The sequence below is a fragment of the Carassius gibelio genome, chromosome B12 (assembly GCF_023724105.1).
Source record: "Carassius gibelio isolate Cgi1373 ecotype wild population from Czech Republic chromosome B12, carGib1.2-hapl.c, whole genome shotgun sequence".
NCBI lineage: Eukaryota > Metazoa > Chordata > Actinopteri > Cypriniformes > Cyprinidae > Carassius > Carassius gibelio.
In genome coordinates, this window is record NC_068407.1 from 9,684,879 (window position 1) to 9,703,297 (window position 18,419).

The 18,419-nt window shown below is 39.3% G+C and overlaps 2 protein-coding genes across 14 annotated transcripts in view; both read right to left on the reverse strand.

Annotated features, from left to right (window-relative positions):
- The window catches only part of LOC127969321 (helicase SRCAP-like), a 29,660-nt gene extending 26,777 nt beyond the window's left edge, over window positions 1-2,883 (reverse strand). For 2 of the 6 annotated variants that reach the window (XM_052571185.1, XM_052571186.1), the window contains exons 1-2: window positions 2,573-2,781; window positions 349-430 (exon numbers count right to left, since the gene is read on the reverse strand). The gene's annotated coding sequence lies outside the window, so the exon portion shown is untranslated. Of the gene's footprint in view, window positions 1-348; window positions 431-1,348; window positions 1,570-2,204; window positions 2,460-2,572 lie in introns of those variants that run through there. The other 4 variants (XM_052571182.1, XM_052571184.1, XM_052571187.1 and 1 more) reach the window with 4 other exon arrangements.
- Window positions 2,884-3,297: 414 nt separating this feature from the next.
- LOC127969323 (autism susceptibility gene 2 protein) lies at window positions 3,298-18,150 on the reverse strand. 8 transcript variants are annotated; one of them, XM_052571191.1, is made up of 19 exons: window positions 17,695-18,150; window positions 16,015-16,623; window positions 15,308-15,499; window positions 13,120-13,152; window positions 12,415-12,444; window positions 12,283-12,328; window positions 11,716-12,052; window positions 10,305-10,516; window positions 9,944-10,164; window positions 9,815-9,859; window positions 9,580-9,663; window positions 8,120-8,188; window positions 7,987-8,025; window positions 7,812-7,883; window positions 7,504-7,657; window positions 7,102-7,182; window positions 6,844-6,927; window positions 6,149-6,353; window positions 3,298-6,026 (listed from the first exon to the last, which is right to left on the reverse strand). In XM_052571191.1, exons 2-19 carry the CDS (start codon window positions 16,318-16,320, stop codon window positions 4,532-4,534), a joined length of 3,705 nt encoding a protein of 1,234 aa, XP_052427151.1. In that variant the 5' UTR covers window positions 16,321-16,623; window positions 17,695-18,150; the 3' UTR covers window positions 3,298-4,531. The 8 variants fall into 8 exon arrangements, with proteins under 8 accessions (XP_052427151.1, XP_052427149.1, XP_052427150.1 ...); XM_052571189.1 differs by having other exon boundaries at window positions 8,120-8,203; window positions 16,015-16,539; window positions 17,695-18,099; XM_052571190.1 differs by having other exon boundaries at window positions 8,120-8,203; window positions 11,716-12,049; window positions 17,695-18,099.
- Between the last annotated feature and the right edge of the window lie 269 nt (window positions 18,151-18,419).

Consider the following 18,419-nt stretch of genomic DNA (forward strand, 5'->3'; position numbering starts at 1 on the left):
GCTGCATGACTAACATTTTACAAAATTCACAAATTCATGATACACATATGTTGAGAAAAACATATAAACAAAAAGATCCGCTGCCATTTTTTTTTTCTGTGCTGAATTCCAAGACAATTATTTCAGGAAGTATTTAAACATCTAAGCTGATACAACAGCACTTTCACTGGCACCTGAAAGCATTACAGAACTAGCCAAGCTACTTAATAAATGGACAAGCAAGGGGTGAAAGATTTAAGTATTTTATGAGTCACAAACATTCCACAGAAATAGTCTAACTGTACTACAGCAGCAGATTATGAGAAGGTCTACAAATAACTTAAAAGGAATGAATGAATAAATAAATACCTGTATGTGATGAAGCACCAGTCTCTTCCGTGATTTCCACTTCCAGGATGCTGAGATCACGGGTTTCACTGCATCTGAGGGTCTAAAGATAAACAATTGGAGTGAATTTCATGAATTTGATAATCTATTTCTAAAATCAAACCTAAAACCCTAATAAACTGCAAGCGCATAATCCCACAACTGAAAGAGAAAAAGACTGCTTTACTAGAATGCAAAAAAGTATAGTTGAATAAACTGCAGCAGGACTATGATTTCCTCAAAACCCATCTGCTCAACCGACTCAGTGGTTAAAATGCAAGGGCAGCCTAACAATTCAGAGCTAACACAGGTAAAAAGAAAATTTCTCATTGACTTAATCTACAAAGTTACGAACAAACTCTCGTTTAGCAATATAAGAAATGCATAAGAACGTGCAGTTATTATTAATTCCTTCAAACAGCCGGGTTCTATACTACAGGAATGTAGAGAGCACATACTACAGGAAATACGGTAGTCATTTTTAACTGTAAAATTAACTGCACACAACTTAAAACACACACAAACGTCAACTTAACACCAACTCTTAAAAATACAAATGTTGTCGTATACCCGGGTAAACAGTCTCATTCAGTACAATAGTGCAGGTGTTTCACGTTCGGCTAGCATTTAGTGATGAGTTATCACTGATTCGTTATTCTTCTACGACTGCTTATAAACTTAAGAAGATAGGATAGGGGTTAACGTTTGATACCAAATACAGATAACAAATGTAGCCGGCGATTCTGTTATGCATGAAGCGAGTGAACACACATGGGCCTTTAGCAGGTTAGCAAAGCTAATTCACAGACGTTACAATGGAGCCGACACGATAACTTTTCATTTTTGTTGTTGGCGTTTAAATGACAGGGAGCAACAGTCCTAAGCTGTTTTGTGCAATAATACTTGAGTGGGCGTCTGATTTTATATTATATTCTGACTCAGACAAGCACACTTAGATATATAACGTTATAAATACACACACCGTCTCGAGCTCTCACGCGCGCGCTGAACACACTGCTCGGGCAAAGAGCGCGAGTGCTCACATCGGCTTCCATGAGAAGTTATGCAATGCTCAAGAACAAACTATGATTCATCATAATCCATATCGAGGGGGTTTAAAGACTTGTCACTAAACATAAACGAATTACTGGACATTTTCTTAAACACCCATTACTGGAACGACCTCTTGACGTCACCGCGCGGGGTCACGCGAAGCCGATTCGCGATCTCTTGAGTCGAATCTTTTCAAAATGAAAGTAACGTTACACGAAACAGTTGTTCTTCTATATAAAATGATAAACTTTATAAAATTGACAAGACATATGTACTTGTGTTTTAGTACTGATGTATGCTAGTTATATTTGGGCTCTAAATGCCTTGACATTATAAATGAATAAAATTACAATAAACAGACGTATTTAGTTCTTTATTCCGAGTGCCCAGAAAAACGCTATATACATTTAAGGAATTGTTAACATAAGGCAATAAAAAAGGTAATAAACAGCAATGTGTGCCTACATATAGAAGCATTTGCGATACAATTTAAAGCATGTAATATGCCAAGAGATTTCGGGGACCTCTGGATGACAAAGAATCACTGAATCGGTTCCTAAACCGGATTTTGATTCGAAAGAACCGACACACAAAAATGAGATGGACTTTCCATCACAAAATTCAACAGTTCTACAGTCTGTTATTGTGTAATGTGTAATACATTCTAGATTAGATGAATCGTCAGAATTTCACTAATACGTTGGTTTATTTGCAAAGTTATATGAAACTCCACTCAATAAGGACACATTAAACACACTTGAGGATAAAGTAACGGACAAAATTACAGGCTAACTTGGTTGCTGTTGCACTTGCAGTGTCAGACGACAGTTTCGTTTTCAGCTCGTTGTCTCAAAAAAGTGTCCAGTGCGAAGAAATCGGAACCCTTCAAATTTGCTAAGGGTTTTGATGCAGTTGCATTAAAAAGTTGATAACAAACACGAATGCGATGCTGATCCAATAGAGTCAGCTCAAACAGGTAATGTTCTTAACATTACAATCCCGATGATTACTTCACCCCGAGTGCTTGAAAGTTAACTTGTCCCGCCATGTCCCAAACCCCCACCAGTGATCCCCTTTTCCCTCCTCCCCCTCCCATCACTTCCTCCCCAGCACCCCCCTCCTCTCACCACCGCCATCTTAAGTTCCCACCTACCTGAAATTTCCGAGCGCTTTTCTTTTACTAAATTCTTGCTGAAGGAGTCGCCATCCGCTTCAAATCGTACTCAATCCGTGTAGAGGCTATCCCAAACTGTCTCTCGGTACCCAGTGAGGTACTGGCAGGTTCGTAGGATCAAGTTAAAGACCGCTCCAAGAGAGACTGGGTCCGGGATCGCTGAATCTAGCGGCTGCGGGGAGGAGACTTTCGACGCAGCGAAATGGAGGAACGAGCGACTGCTGACCAAGAACAGACATCTCGCGAGACCTGCTTCAGAGCGCGCTGCACTCAAAGCTGTACACATCTCAGCCGTTACTGGAAATTCACGGTGTTTTTAGATTTCTTTATTACATGTAAATATTAAATAACTTGTTTGAACGTAACTTTAGATTATATGTACATTTTTTTTTAAAGAATCTCTCGCTGTGTAACTTAGCTGCCAGCAGTTTGACAAGATATAACAATTTTAGAATAAATATAAGAATTTTATTTTACATCTTCAGACAATATGAAATGTCTTGATAGACGTTTGATAACCTAGATACAATTTTTTGATCTCATGGATTATAGTAACGTTTAAGACTAAGATGTTTGGTGCTCATGGATCACTTAAATTAAAATAAAATAAGTCCTGATATAAGTCTAGATAGATGTCCCTGAAATTTTATGACAATCACACGCAATTTAGATCTATACAATGAGTCAATACACTACCACACATGTAAATAACCAACCATTTTTAATAATTAATCTTTGTGGTTTTCTTTTCAAGGGGAGGGGGACATATTTAAAATGTATAAAAATGTTTTGCTCAAATAATGAATCCAGAATGTCCTGTATCTCAAGAGTCTTTCTAATCCTATAGTTTAGCTGCAAGTACAAGACGTGTACTCCTTTTGTCCAGTCGACAGATGCCTCGTTTTGCTCCATGTGTATTCGGGTGATGGTTGTTGGAGACTTCCAAAGGCTTCAGCTGTGGAGAACATAGACATAACACACACACACACACCTGTCCCAAATTATGATAATATACAGTCCTCTGAACCGTAGATACTGGCTTTGATACATCCACAGGAAACAGACTTTAACCTAACCAGTATTTTGGAGCAATATCACTTTAGTGCTTTGCTTAACAATCATCATCACTGACTCGTTTCAACAAGTGAGGGCATTTGGTGAGACCTGAAACACAACATTATAACATAAACAGTGAATATATTTATTATGTAAGGTAATTAATGTTAACAATAATTATTACAAAAGCAATTATCACTATTCTACTATATTCTGGTCAGACTAATGAATGGGAGACAGTTCTTTCCCTTTGTATTTTAAAATATTATCCAACAAGATGTACAGTTCATAACATTTTTAAAGAATAAAATAAATCTTAAGTTCTGTTCATTCTGATGTTCATGGAATTTGTCTGATGTATGACATTAATATTTAAAGCAGAATGTGGACCATGTGTTTCTTTTAATTCATACATTTCCCAACAGTGCTGATTGAGACAATAAGTACTCGACTACTTCGGCAAGGGTCCGATTTCTTTTTCCTCAAATGCAAAGCTGAGGACCATTACTCTACAGTAGGTTTTTCCTTAAGTTCACCAAGACAAACAAGTTCACAAATTTTTATCCATCACTCTTCAACACATCCTGTCTTCATTTTAGTAGTAATGAATAGTCTTTGAACATCCAAAGGACTCTTTGTAAAGAAAACCCTACATAAAAACCCAGGCACAGCAAGAGAGTACCTTAATTGCACTAACTTAACCACAGTGGCTAAATATATCAAACCCTGGGAAGTGTCTTGGTTCGCACCCCAGGTTGTTTCAACACTTGTGTATGGTCACTGAAGCTTAGCTCTTTTTGAGTGTCCTGCACAATCTTGCCATTTAACAAGCAGTTTCTTTTAACAAAGCAGTTCTGGAAGCTCCTTGAGCTTTACCTAGTACTATCTGGACTCGCCATCTTTATGTGTGGTAAAAAGGGCCAAGTCTCCTGCCCCACCAAGTCTGGGGCCACGGGGTGGAGTAGAAGATCTGTTCATAGACGAAATTAGAGGTGGTGGAGCCCCAACTAGACCTGGTGCCTTGGCTAGAATGCCATTAGGTAAGTGAGAGTGTGAATGCAGAGGTCCCAGTCTAGAGTAGAGGCCAGGGTGATGTGATGCTTGTGCAGAGGCTCCAGCTGGTTGGAGATGAGAGTGGGATAAAAGCCCTGCGTGAAGCTGTTCTAGGTGGGCAGCATGAGATGGGCTAGTAAGGTGAGGTGCAGATAGGTGCGGATGCATCCCTAAGTACCGTGCTCTCTCCAAGTCTTCCCGCATTAACTGAGCACGTTGCTCCTCATCGAACGGGTGGGACATCAAACCGAACTCTGGCCTGCCTGCTGAGGATGAAGCGGAGGACATAGAGGTAGGTACTGGTGGATGGTGTGGGCTGGATGCCACAGCTGCTGCTACTGCAGCTCTCTCAGCCTCCAAATAACGCTGTACCTGCTGATGCTGGAGAAGTCTAGAAAAGTGTGGATCAGAGCGAAGTGCAAAGTGGGGATCTGACCTCAGAGCTAATACTTCCCTGCGTTGCTGCTGTTGAGCGGCCAGATCCCTCCAATGCTCCCAGGGAAAGTGAGTGGCTTGGGAATGACCTTGTGGAGGACCATGTGGATGTGGTGGGAAACGATCAGCTGCAGCACCTAATACCAGTCCGGCTGAGCCTCCAGCACCACTAAGATAGGCATCAATACCCCGTGGACGATCTAAGAGCGACAGAGGATGGTGGGGAGTTGGTGGAGGAAGAGGCACGCCAGGTGTAGGTGTAAGTGAGAGGGTTGAGGAAGGGGTGGATGGATGGTGTGGGTGCCGACTATTAGGCCGTTCAAAGTTGTGTGAAGGCACGGCAGAATGCAGTAAAGAGATGGGCACTGGCTCAGGCTCCTCTTTACGCTCTTCTTTGACCTTGACTTGGGGGAGGAGCGACCCAGAGGTTAGACCAAGTGTAGGTTTGGATACTGGAGTTGTGGTACGATCAGGTTTCTTGACTGGAAGTGAACTAGAAGAGGCTGGACCATTGTTTTCTCGTTGTGAAGAATGGCTGGATTCTGTGCTGAGTGTGTGTGGTGGCTGTCGGTGAAACAGATCCAGAGGAGAGGGGGCTGAGGGGATGTTAGAAGGAGAGGCTGTGAGAATAGATGATGTTGAAGATCGAGGTCTGTCTGGTGCTGCGGAGGAAGCTGACACTGGTGCCCTGGATGTAGAATGTTGTCTCTTGTCTGACTCCCGTTCTCTTTCTCGATCACGCTCTCTACTTTGGCCATCTGACTGAACTCCACCTACGCTCAGTGGGCCCAAGCCATTTAGATGTGAACTGGGGGTGCTGCTGCGATGCTTGTGGGATGGGACACCAGGTGACATTCGCACTGGCTGACGTCCATACAAGAGACTGTCTCTGTGAGAAAAAATCAAAGTATTAAACCAATTAAGTTATGCGTCAAGTTGCAAAATTCAATAAACAATTCACTTTTGATCTTAAAAGCCCACTTATAACAACAAATCGTTTTAATGTCATACCTGTCCTTTTCATCTTTTATATGAGTGGGTTCTCTTCTTTCCACATCCTTTCCTCTATCATCCCTCTTCTCTGGTCCTTTTGCCCAGGATCCAGAGGGGAAAGAGGCAGGTGTAACATGCAGACGATTCCATGGATCATGGGGGTTACCCAGTCCTCCAACTGCACTTGCAGAGGGCTCGGTCTTATGTCCAAAAACATTGGCAACTAAAAGAAAAATGTATAACATTTGATTAGTCTTTGGATGAGTGTAAATATGATTAATAAATACTACTTAAATTAACTTTTGCAGTCCTTTATTAAAATGCTTAGGAAAATGTTAGAAAACCAACACATTCAAATTAGAGCAGTGATTCTCAACTGGGGGCCTGAAGATGACTTAAATGATTTAATATAAGACAAATCAACTAAAAATCAAAATACATAGAGATAAATCAAGGTTTGAAAAACGTGTTTCTTTGAGAACCAGGAATCCCACTGGAAAAGCCATATAAATTGATGAAATCTTATAACTCCTTGGACACTTCTATAAATGAATATACATTTCCAAGTTATGCCAAGTTGTGAACGAAATGTATTTTTTTAAACGTAATCTAGTAAACCACAAAAACTGCCTTAAAGTCAAAAAGGTTGAGAACCAGCAATGGAGTCAACTGATTAATATATACATATTCTTAATAAAATTAGCAGGACAAACCTATCGTAGGGCTGCCTAAGCCTCCAAAGGCACCAGAACTCAGGGCTCCCAAAGAAGAGTAGGAGGATGAACGAACATATGGATCTGTAACACGAAACCCAGCCATTAGTGATAATATCAGATGAACGCAGAGGAAATTATGCTCTACAAAGCTAGCAAATGAAGCAAGCCTAAAGAACATATCTGCACAGAGCAACAAGAGCAGCATGGGTAACATTGGCTTTTGATGCCCCTACTTTCTCAGAGACAGTCTCTTACCCAGATGTGCTGCTGAGGTGAGGAAAGAGGAATGGGGCATTGATGGAGGCATGAATGGTGTGGAGGACGGATTGACTCCACCTGAGAAGACATGGGTCAACTCAGACAAAAAATTCAAACACCCATAAATGGACTACCATTGAGTGTTGACATTTAGCCAAGTTTATGCTTTATATCCTCCTTAAGCCTTTATAATTTAGAGCCCTCAGATGGCAGCAAAGTAGTGCTATAAAAATCCTTCAGTAGTGCTATCAAAGTGTTTTGTACCTGAAAACTGTTATTTAGGTAGAAACAACCCACTTCAATAGCTTAAAAGCAATCACGGCTTAAGAACAACCACAGGTTTATATCACCTGGAGAATTTCTAAATTGGTTTCAGAGATAAGTATAAGCATAACACACCAGTGAACAGGCTTCCTGGTCTTGTAAGATCAGGAGTTGGGGCAAGGGGACCACCAAGTGGTCCTAGACCTCCTAGTCCACCAATACCAGGGCCAGGGAGTCGGGGCAACAGGTCATTACGGAAGTCCAGCTTTTGTGGATCAGCATGCATAAGCTGAGAAAGACAGCAACAGAAAGGGTCAAAAGGACGCCACTTTAATTTAAAAACATCCCTAAAAAGTAAAAATATATATATACACATTTAAACCATTTTGTAATTATTGGCCTTTTTGCATTCAAACTAAACAAACACAGATAACCACAAAAACCTTGACTTTTTCTTGATGCCTTAGAATCATCCAAGCAACACGGACATGCATAGCACACCATTTTCCAGGCTTCTGTAAAGAGATCATCCAAATAAAGTTAGAAAGAGTTGTCTGCTAGTCATTTAGAGTTCAACAAATAAAATAAATCAAGTACAAAACAAAAGATTGAACTTACATTACTGACTTTTGGTGGTGGTGCAAATGGGTCTGTTAGCTGTGGACACAAACACCATACATTATTTATATTAGTCTCTATTAAGTTACAATTATGATGTATAATGCAAATATGCATGATAGAGCATCTTTACCCTTGAAGCTTTAGGTGGAAGGTGGGACGGTACAACTCCCAAACCAGCAGCCATCTCTGGAGCAGCTCCCTGAAGAGCAACAAGCTGTCAATAACAACAAACTATTCAAACCCACTTCATGGGCTCAAAATATAAATAGGAAAAAATATGGATTGGTGCCTAATATTGGCTTTAACTCAATTAAAGTGGTCATTCTTACAAATCAGATTGTGCTTGAACTTTTAAAATGAATAACTAACATATTCAAATTTTCATACCTTAGAATATCTTGCCCAAAAATAAGCCCTAAATTCTTCATGGTTGTGCCATCTCAACAAGACACCAATGAATATTTGCACCTTTAGCCTGTAGGATACATAATACTGCTATTCTTGAAGACCATTCCAACCTTTTGCAGATCTACAATCTGGTCTCTGACATCCTTTGGCAGCTCTTTGGTCTTGCCCATGGTGGTGTGAGAGATTGGTATAGAAAATACAGATTGTGTGGACAAGTGCCTTATACACCTAACGCGCTGACATTAGGAGTAACTTCTTAAAGTGGCAGGACTAATCTGTGTTCCAGATGGGCACATATCCAATCTGTGGGTGCCAGAATTCTTGCTGGTTGGTAGGGGATCAAATACTTATTTCACTCACTGAAATACAAATCAATTTCTGACCTTTAAATAAACGGCCTCGTGTTGATTCTAATATTATTTTTCATCACTGATTGATGGATGTCTAAAATACAAAAATTAGGAGACGGTCAAAAACAGGCCCGAAGCCAGGCCCGGCCCGCGTCTGAACTATAACATGAATGTTGGTCTGAAGCCCGGCCCGAGGGGCGTAAAAAAAGTGGGGGTCCATCGGGCTCGGGTTGAATTGCTTAATAAATGTGGAGAAAATTATATTTAAAATTATAATTATATATATTAATATAATTTATTTTTTTAGGATTCTTTAATGAATAAAATGTTAAAATAAACAGAATGCCAAAAACAGAATGTCTTAAATATCACCTTGGATCAATTTAATTCATCCAATTTAATGCAAAATAAACTTTGTCTTTTGAACAGTTGCATACATTATTAGGTAAATGTTCTGACTATTGTTTAACGGGTTATATGACGCATTTTCAAGATTTCCTTTCTCTTATGAGTGTTACAAGCTGTTCATGAATGGATGAATGGAAGTCTCAAACCCAAAGAGATATTCTTTATAAAAGTCTACAAATACACAATATAGTGTTCTTTGTAAGCAACGTCATATGACCCCTTTAAATGTTTGATTAAGTAATGGTACTTTTCATGCTCTTATGTGGTGGACAGGCAGCACATTATTATCTCCCTATGATCACTAAATATTGTGGTAATATGCAAGCATTCTTCATCTGAATGATTTTTATATTTAATATAATACACCAAGCTTTCAGATTTTAATAATCAAAACAATGCCCAAATAACCAAAAAATTTTTTTACCTTAGGCTGAAAAGCTCCATGCAATGATCTGAAAGGTCCTGTGGGCGGAAGAACAGGCACTGGGGGTGGATACTGAGGAAAAAACTTTGTAAAAGAGAAAATAAATAATTAATAATCACAAACTAAAAACGCTAGTCTTTCACAGAGACCTGCTATATTGGCAGCAAATTTGAAAACTACCCGTCAGATTTAAATTAAACTTCATTAATACAAATGTTTAAAAAAAAAAACTTACTGGGTGTCGAAAGAGACCGTCTATTTTGCCTGGATACTTATCAAACTGAAACACAACAAGCACAAGAGAAATGTCATAATCAATCACTTTTTAAAACTAGCCATCGTTGGGCTACAGTTGACTCCTCACCAGTGGTGGTGGTGCAGCTGTTGGATGTAAGAAGTGTTGGTGAGTATGAGTGTGCTGGTGCTGGTGATTGTGCTGATGGAACTGGTAGGCCATTGCAGGGATGGACGTTTGGGCCTGGGAGGATCTGCTAGATGTCCCACAGTTTGAGCTTGACACAGATGCTCCTCTAGGTGCAGAGCTAGCATTCGAGTCTGTCAGGTCCTTACAGATCAGATCCGGATCTATTAATCAAAGAAAAAAGAAAGAACTTCACCTTTCTGAACAAGAAAATACACATTTCATTTTTATGATTTAATTGTCACTAAATAATGTTGTTAATGCATTTAGTATGTCACATAATGGCTGGTAAAGTTAGTTGTACCTGTTGAAGTGTGGGGTGACACCTGCAGGAGAGGAGGTGGTGGGGGAAGGTTGGGGGACGGCGTGAAAACAGCACCAGGACTTGGTCGAGAGGAGGGTATTACTGTCCCCACACCACCTGAGCCTCGAACGAGGGATGCGTTTGTAGCAGGAGTAGGTGGTCTGATGGATGAAGAGGCTGACGAAGATGGAGGCTTGCCTGAGGTACTGCTCCTGATGGAAAAACAATACCACATCACATGTTTAGGGAATATAATTTGTCTTGTCATTTTAATAGACACATGCTTTTGAATAATGTCATAAAATGTGATACAGATGGCAACTTTTTCTGAGCAAGAACTGCACACTATAATAAGAAGAGGCATGAGTGAATGTTAAACAGGAAAAAAAAATATGCTTGAATTTGTGTGTTTAAGAAATAGATAATACCACAATTGATAGTATAAATTCTAATTGCAACAAATTATTTATATATATATATATATATATATATATATATATATATTTTTGCATTCATAATTGTAACTACTTACGAATTATAATTGTGCTTGAGAAGGGAGAAAATATTTATTAAACCTAAATGTGATCAGAATTTATCCATGAAAAATGCAATGCAACTTTACAAAAAAATATATGTACAGCTTCTAATATATTTCAACCTCTATTCTTTTTTTTTTAATACTTCAATGTGGTTGAAGTTTTTACAGTATACAAAAATAAAGAGGCAAAGAAAATTATTTTACTATGGTAAATGAGTTAACGATAGCTTTTATAATTAAACCACAGTAGCCACAAATGTACGGTTGTCTGATACGTCATGAAATGTTCTTTAGCATCACAAACCATAAAATGTAGTCATGGTTCTGCTATGGTTTATTTTCATAATAGGTCACAAGTTAACACGATCACATTTTCTTGATGAAGCGGCGGCACGTCCTTTTCTTGAATCCATCTGGAGCTGATTTGGTGTAGACAGATAGCTCGGTGGTTTGTGACTGTTGTCTCGCGGTGCACCGTCTTTTAACACTGTTCGAAACCCGCGCCAACACAGACTTACTTTCTTTTTTTGTTTATCCTACTTACTTCAGCCGCTACGGGTGATCATACCAATAACTTGTAATCCTTACAAGAATATCAGAATCATGCAATGAGCAAGTCTGCATTTATTAGACACTTAATAATATCGCATCAGTTTGTGCTTTCAGAATCGCCGAATCTGCTGCGGTCACAACTGTCACGTCAACGTAACGTATTTTTGTAGTCGACGTAATCGATGACGTCGACGCGTTGTTGTTGCAGCACTAGTATATGTATGTTATTTATAGTGTATTACTATATTTACGTTTATTGTTTCATTCTGTTTGACCTAATATTCACCAAATTAAAGCAAAAAAAAGTTTAACTACACTTACCTGTTGTTGCTGTAGATTGATTGTGGCTTTCCAGAGAAAAGGAAAGGCTTGTGTTTGTGCTGTGGTGGGCTAGGATCATGGCGGTGATAGGGAACACCATTTCCATTACGCTGCTCTGGAAGGGAGTTAGAGACCGAGGCAGTGGAATGGGCTGCAAGGCTAGGCAGAGAGGATGAGGTAGAGATGGGCTCAGGGTAAGGCTGCTCCATACTCCTCTCCTGACTCCTCTGCAGGCCGGAGACCCGAGGTGTGACTGACAGAAGGGGCTGTGAGCTATTTGAGGGCAAGAGGGGGCAACCGTTGCTCGCAGCAGCACTTGCAGAGTTGGAGTTAACTGCTGTGGAAAAAGAGAGGTTTTACGAATATAATTTACAAAAATAATCAAACAGTTCCATATAGGCTGTTCCTTCCATATAGAGTGGCATATAAATAAATCTGCATTTTAATTAAAGATAAACATAGCTGTCCAAGTAAAAAACCCAAAACACACAAAAATATCATTACTCCTAGGTAATTCACCATCTACCGGCACAATATATACACCTGCTACTGCCATCAGAGATTTACCTTCTCTTGTGCAGATGATGAAAGCTGGCTCCATATTGTCAGAAGCCTAAACAGTGGGGAAAAACTCATTATCGAAATAGCGAAATGCATCAAAACAGATAAAGCAAATTCAAGAATAATAAACATTTTTACCTTATCCCCCGATTCACTCTCTGTATCACACTGTGGATTAAATATAAAGAGATACAGTTATAGCCTACATTTGTGTGGTGGAAAAATGTAATGATAATTTCACTTGTTTATAATAGATCATTTATAATACACAAAAACATACAATACCGTTCAGTTGGATCAGTTTTTTTTTTTTTTCAAAAGAAAATAGTATTCATTATTATTCAGTAAAGGATGCATTTCATTGATGAAAACGGACAGTAAAGACTTTGGTTACAAAATGTTTTTTTTTTTTTTTTATCATGCTTTCCACAATAGTACAGCATATCTACATTGATAATAAATAAGAAATGTTTCTTGATAACAAAATCAGCATATTAGAATGATCAAGTGTCCTGATTTGACACTGAAAGAGCTTATTTTATACTTACAGAAAATAAACTAGACTAAATAAAACATCACCAAAGTAAGAGCGTATAACTATCGCGTTTTAAGGGCATAAAGGAGAATAGTGTCTACCCTCAGAATACTTTTATTTTAATCAAATAAAAGCAGCCTTTGTAATAATAGACATTTAAAAAAAACAATCTTTAACTTTCAAATGTTAGAGTATGATAACAATATGACTTCGAAATACATATGCTTTGAAAGTCTGAACAAATTTCAAAGTCATATTTTTGGACTGCAAAGAAAAACACAAAACTCGCTGGAAAAAAAACAACTCACAATATATCCTGTCTCCATGTGATTCCCAGATACCTGAAACAGACATTTGAAATAGTCAAACCACAGGGAAAATATTACAGAGTAGCAAATATGTAATTACAAGAACACAATAAAAATAAAACAGATTTATATTTATTTTTGTCTTACATTATAAAGGTCAGCTGAAATTAGATAACAAATTGGCAATTCAGACAAACTGGATTGGGCAATAATAATACACACTTTGATTACCATAAATCGCTGTTCCTTTTGGCATTATTTCTTAAATCTATTAATTGCAATTTTTGTTGCCTTTGAATTCTATAACCACAAACATCTAAATACATCAGTTAAAGGGATAGTTCACCCAAAAATCATAATTATGTTATTAATAATAACCAGGCTCTCCCAGCATCTGGACCATTAAAAAAAAACTCTTGACTGCTGCTACAACAGCGAGAAGCATATTCACATTTGATGTAAATTTTGTTTAGACCAGTCACTGCGTCTAATTTCCCCAACAATAAGGCTTCTGACACATCATGACTACATAATATTGAAAACTTTTTTTAACCCTTTAACTGCCTGCTCAACCAAATGGTTGATTTGTCACTTTATGGTAAACGTAGAAAAGCTAAGCTAATGTTTTCAGATAATCCTTTCTGCTGTCAGAATGTACTATTTGCTGAGAAATATAACTTTCTGATCATTCATTATAGTTCATATTTTCTGATTTCCATAGTATGTGTATGAATTCCGGTACTTTTGCCATAAAGTGACATATCAACCATTTGGTAGAGGCCGATATTTTAAAAATTATGGGACGTGTTGAAAAAAAAAAACATTGAGTGTGGTAACTAATGACATAAGGAGATAAGAAATGCAAACAAAAATTTTTTCAAATGCTTTTTTCTTGGTGGGGCAGTTAAAGGGTTAAAGTGCCCCTATTATGCCTTTTTAAGGTTGCTAATATTGTTTTATGAGTCTCTTAAAACAAGTTTACATGCATGCAAGGTAAAAAAACTAATTTACTTAAAAAAAAAAAAAGATTTAATTTTACCTCATTTCTAAATGTTTTGTAAACAACTCAAGTGAAGCAGTTCAAAGAATCAGTCTATCTAGACCCCTTCTTTCCATGAGCCCTCACTGCTGTGATTGGTCAGATGATGCAGTCCTTTGTAATTAGTCCAGAGCCATAGAGAGATTGGCTCTAGATTGGTCTACCGCATACAGCGTCTCGGAAACGTAATGTTCATTGCAATGACAGCCCTGGAGACTTGTCAATACATAGAAAAGTTGGTATGAATTGTAGCTTTCCAACTCGAGCCGAAATCTGATGATGAAATGGGTGAACTGGCTGATCGACGAGAGACTGATTAACAAGCACCACTGGAGCAGGACATTTCAGTCGTAGGAGTCAAGTGTTGACAGGTTTGTGGTAATTAAAAGATGTGATAAAACATATTTACTCTCATTTTATTGGGATGCAAGTTGGCGACGTAGAACCAAGCGGTAACCTCCCGCTCTCTCTCATGAAGCCCATACGGCAGTGACTAAAACTGCAATTCATCGACTGGCCGCTTGAGGCTGGCTGCAAAAGGGAGTCAATCCCATAGACTCCCCGTGTTAAAATGCCCAACTTCACAGCAGAAAAAAACATGTTTACAGCCTTGTGCAAAAAATGATTTTGGTCTATATAGCTAATTTTACCCTTCATGACAACTGTGAGGGGGTGAATTTTTTTGTAACTCATCCATTTAAATTATATAAAGCCTTAAAGTTTTGCACAATTAAGGACGTGGCCACTAGAGTGACAGGTGGATTGCCGCTGCGGTCACCACTGTCACGATAAGTGGGCATGGTTTCAGCAACCAGCTCCCGCTATTTTTGATTACCCCAGAATGACGTAAGGTGATGGGCTGCCAAGATGGCGACGGCCCGCTACACCCACTTTTGGTTTCAAAAACTCTCTTTGGAAACCTATGGGTGACGTCACGGACACTATACGTCCATGTTTTTATACAGGTTATGCGTAGAACATGTGCAGACATTATGCAAATGTGTTACTTTGTGACGTACTCCGTCAATGCATGAAACTAAACGCAACTAAAACATTGCAGTGACATGTTTTTCATGGGCGTTTGCACATAAAGGATTTAATTTTTGATGTTTATAGAGCATTAAAGAGTTATGAAACTATAGCACTAACCTTAGCATCTCCCTTTCTCTTTAGTTTAGATTTGATTTTCCTGTGCTGCTCCCAACTGTTGGTGTACGTAGCAGGAGGTCCTTCCTCAGGCTCTGACAGAGGCCCTCCGTTTTCGTCCACGCCTCTCTTCCTTTTGATTCCTCTCCCCATGAACAAGCCAGAACGATCTGGAGGCTTTAGGGAACAGTCCATCTATCAAAGTAACACAGTACAACATGTTAACTATTTCCGCTGGAAAATATAATGTAGCGATTCAGTATTTAAACTGTATTTAATAAAAGCCATGAGGCAGCGTTGACAAGTTTATTTTCTCCTGGATGTGTGAGCTGCGAGATTTCCGATATGTGTGTGTGTCAGTAAGCAGCTCATTAACACAGAACGATAATTAAAGGCTTTAATGCACACCAGTATGTGTGTGTATTGGCTAGACAACGAATGATGACGTGTGACGGCATAGTAGTGGTGGTGTCCCAATCCTTAGTGGAATATTGTCTCTCCTACCCCTTGACACTCTGTATCAAGGGACAAGGGGAAGGGGTAAGCAGAGGGGTATAAAATAGAATTGGGATTGGGCCTTAATAACGACCAAGTAGATATTCAGTATATTTTATACTAAAATGAAAATGGAAAACAGCTCAATTTCTAATATACATAGCGTACTTCAGCACTTAATTCAAGGCTAGTCAGAGATAGATAAACACACAAACCTCCAAAGCCTCCAGGCTTATGAAGCTGGCTATAGCGAATCCATCGATTATATCCTCCTCGCAAGAAACTGATTCTCGCTTCCTCCGACGTGGAGGCCGGTGTCTGGTCCCGGGGAAGCCGGGTCTGCATTCTCCTCTGCTGGCACGGAGCAGCGAGTCTCTGCAGAGTTCTTGGTCCGAGGCCGAGGATGGCGACGAGGCCCTGTGCTCCGCGAGATCCGCTCTCCTCCGCCGCCGCTCTCGGTCACGCTGCGAGCGGGAGCGACGGCTCTGCCTGAAGCCTCCGCTTCGACTGGAACCGTCCATGTCAATGTCCGACAAAGGCACTTAATAAAAACACACCCTGGTCCGGCCTGGGGGACTTTACAACTGACAACGAATAAAAACCAGCGCCTCCAGGACCAGTGTTCCGGATCTCAGATGAAAATGTGGTTTAAGGTTCCGGTCTTATAATTTAATCGAGTCCAGTGGAGGATGAATGGTACACTGCAGTCCGAGTACAGTCATGTCTGGGCATCACCGGGCCTGTTTTATCCAATAACACAGTGATTATAAAAGCTTTTAGATATTCCACTTACTGTCTTTCTGTCAAGACATTGTCACTTTCATCTGAGGAAGAAAAAAGCAGAAACTACCGATCAGTGGCGCAGTCGGGTTTTTAAAGATTCTGCATGGCTGGTTCGCTAAGAAAATATGCTGATTTGACGCTGAAAGAGCTTATTTTATACTTACAGAAAATAAACAAGACTAAATAAAACATCACCAAAGTAAGAGCGTATAACTATCGCGTTTTAAGGGCATAAAGGAGAATAGTGTCTACCCTCAGAAGTCAGGGCCGAGTTTTCGTTAGTAAACTTTATTAAAAGGAAGATGATCAGCACAAACAAAGTCCAATTGTGACATATAAGCAATCTTTATAAACTAAAATATTTTAGTCGAGTATTATTTCTGAATCTGAAGCACATAAATCGGTTAATAGAGCGACGAGTTAAATCGCTAAATCAGCTGTCGATGTTAGCTTGCTAGTTAGCTAACCTGGTTAGGATCACGGATAAAAGCACACTCGTTTTAAACGACCAAATTCGTAACATTTTTTTACTATACTATAAATGACATAATGAAAATAAATAGATTGTGATATTGCCAATTATTTAACGGTTATTATCTATCCGGTGTGTTATACACGACCAGGCGAGCGAACACTATCATTAGCACCTGACCATAAATCAAATGTCATTTTAAAAGATCAATCATTCGTTTTACACTGGTCTAGATCGTTATTTCTCTTCTCTGTAGACAGGCCCAAAGCCATTTAATATATGATTCCAATAAAACAAGCTAACCATTTAGCCTGTGGTTCGTTGACACCCCATCTTGCACTTCACATTTAAGAAGGAAATTAAACCAATTATTCCGATCAGTACACGGATACAACCGATGGACGTAACTAATGATAGTCTATTAACTGATTTTAAAATCCCGTTAAATTAATAAAGATACTAGCCTATTGGCTTCATATGACGATCAGAGGAGAAAACGAGACACTGTGCGATGTGTTTTAATCTCAGCTCAAGTATAAAACACATAACATTATTTTTGCTTAAAACTAATCCACTCTGTTTTCCTTTACGAACGATGCTAACACGAACAAAAAGACAACAATATTGCAATCACACCCACCCCTCGCGCTGTAGAGAGGGCCATTTTCCTCTGGCTTCTCCTTTCGTCCGAGCCTCCATTTAAAACGATAATAATATACAACAGGCCCCAAGGCCTCGGGCTGGAGCTGAACCGTCACGGATGTTGAGTGCAGCCCCGTCAGCGCAGGCCGGGCTCCTCCTTCCGCGGCCCGCTGTGAGATCAAGCTGGAGATTTCTCCGGTGTCCGCAGCAGACCCTGGTTTTTCCTCAAGCGTAACGTGAATATGGACTTATGAAAGCTTGCAATTCGTCCCGATCGTCAAAACGGGAGAAATTATTTCTTCTTTTTTATTTGGGAAGCTGAGACATACATGAAGCCTGGGTGGATAACCCGTAGCAGTCAAACTGCATTGTGTGCTTCTGTCGGGTTTTCTTCCTCTATTGATTCACTCAAGGCACGCGGCACTGAATGGGACGACAGTACTGCCATCTACTGACAGTAAAGTGGCTTGTGCGGTATTTACCAATAATAACTTCTGCACTAATGATCATAATGCACATTTGTTCTTAGCATCCAAAACAAGTGTTTTGGTGGTAATATCGAGATGTTTGTTTGTTTTTAATTATATTGCTCATCTTCTGTTTTTGACCCTTTAACTTTTGCTAAAGCACTCAATATTCTAATTATATTCTTTAAAAAAATCTAACTACCTTTCTAATATATATATACATATAGAGAGAGAGAGAGAGAGAGAGAGAGAGAGA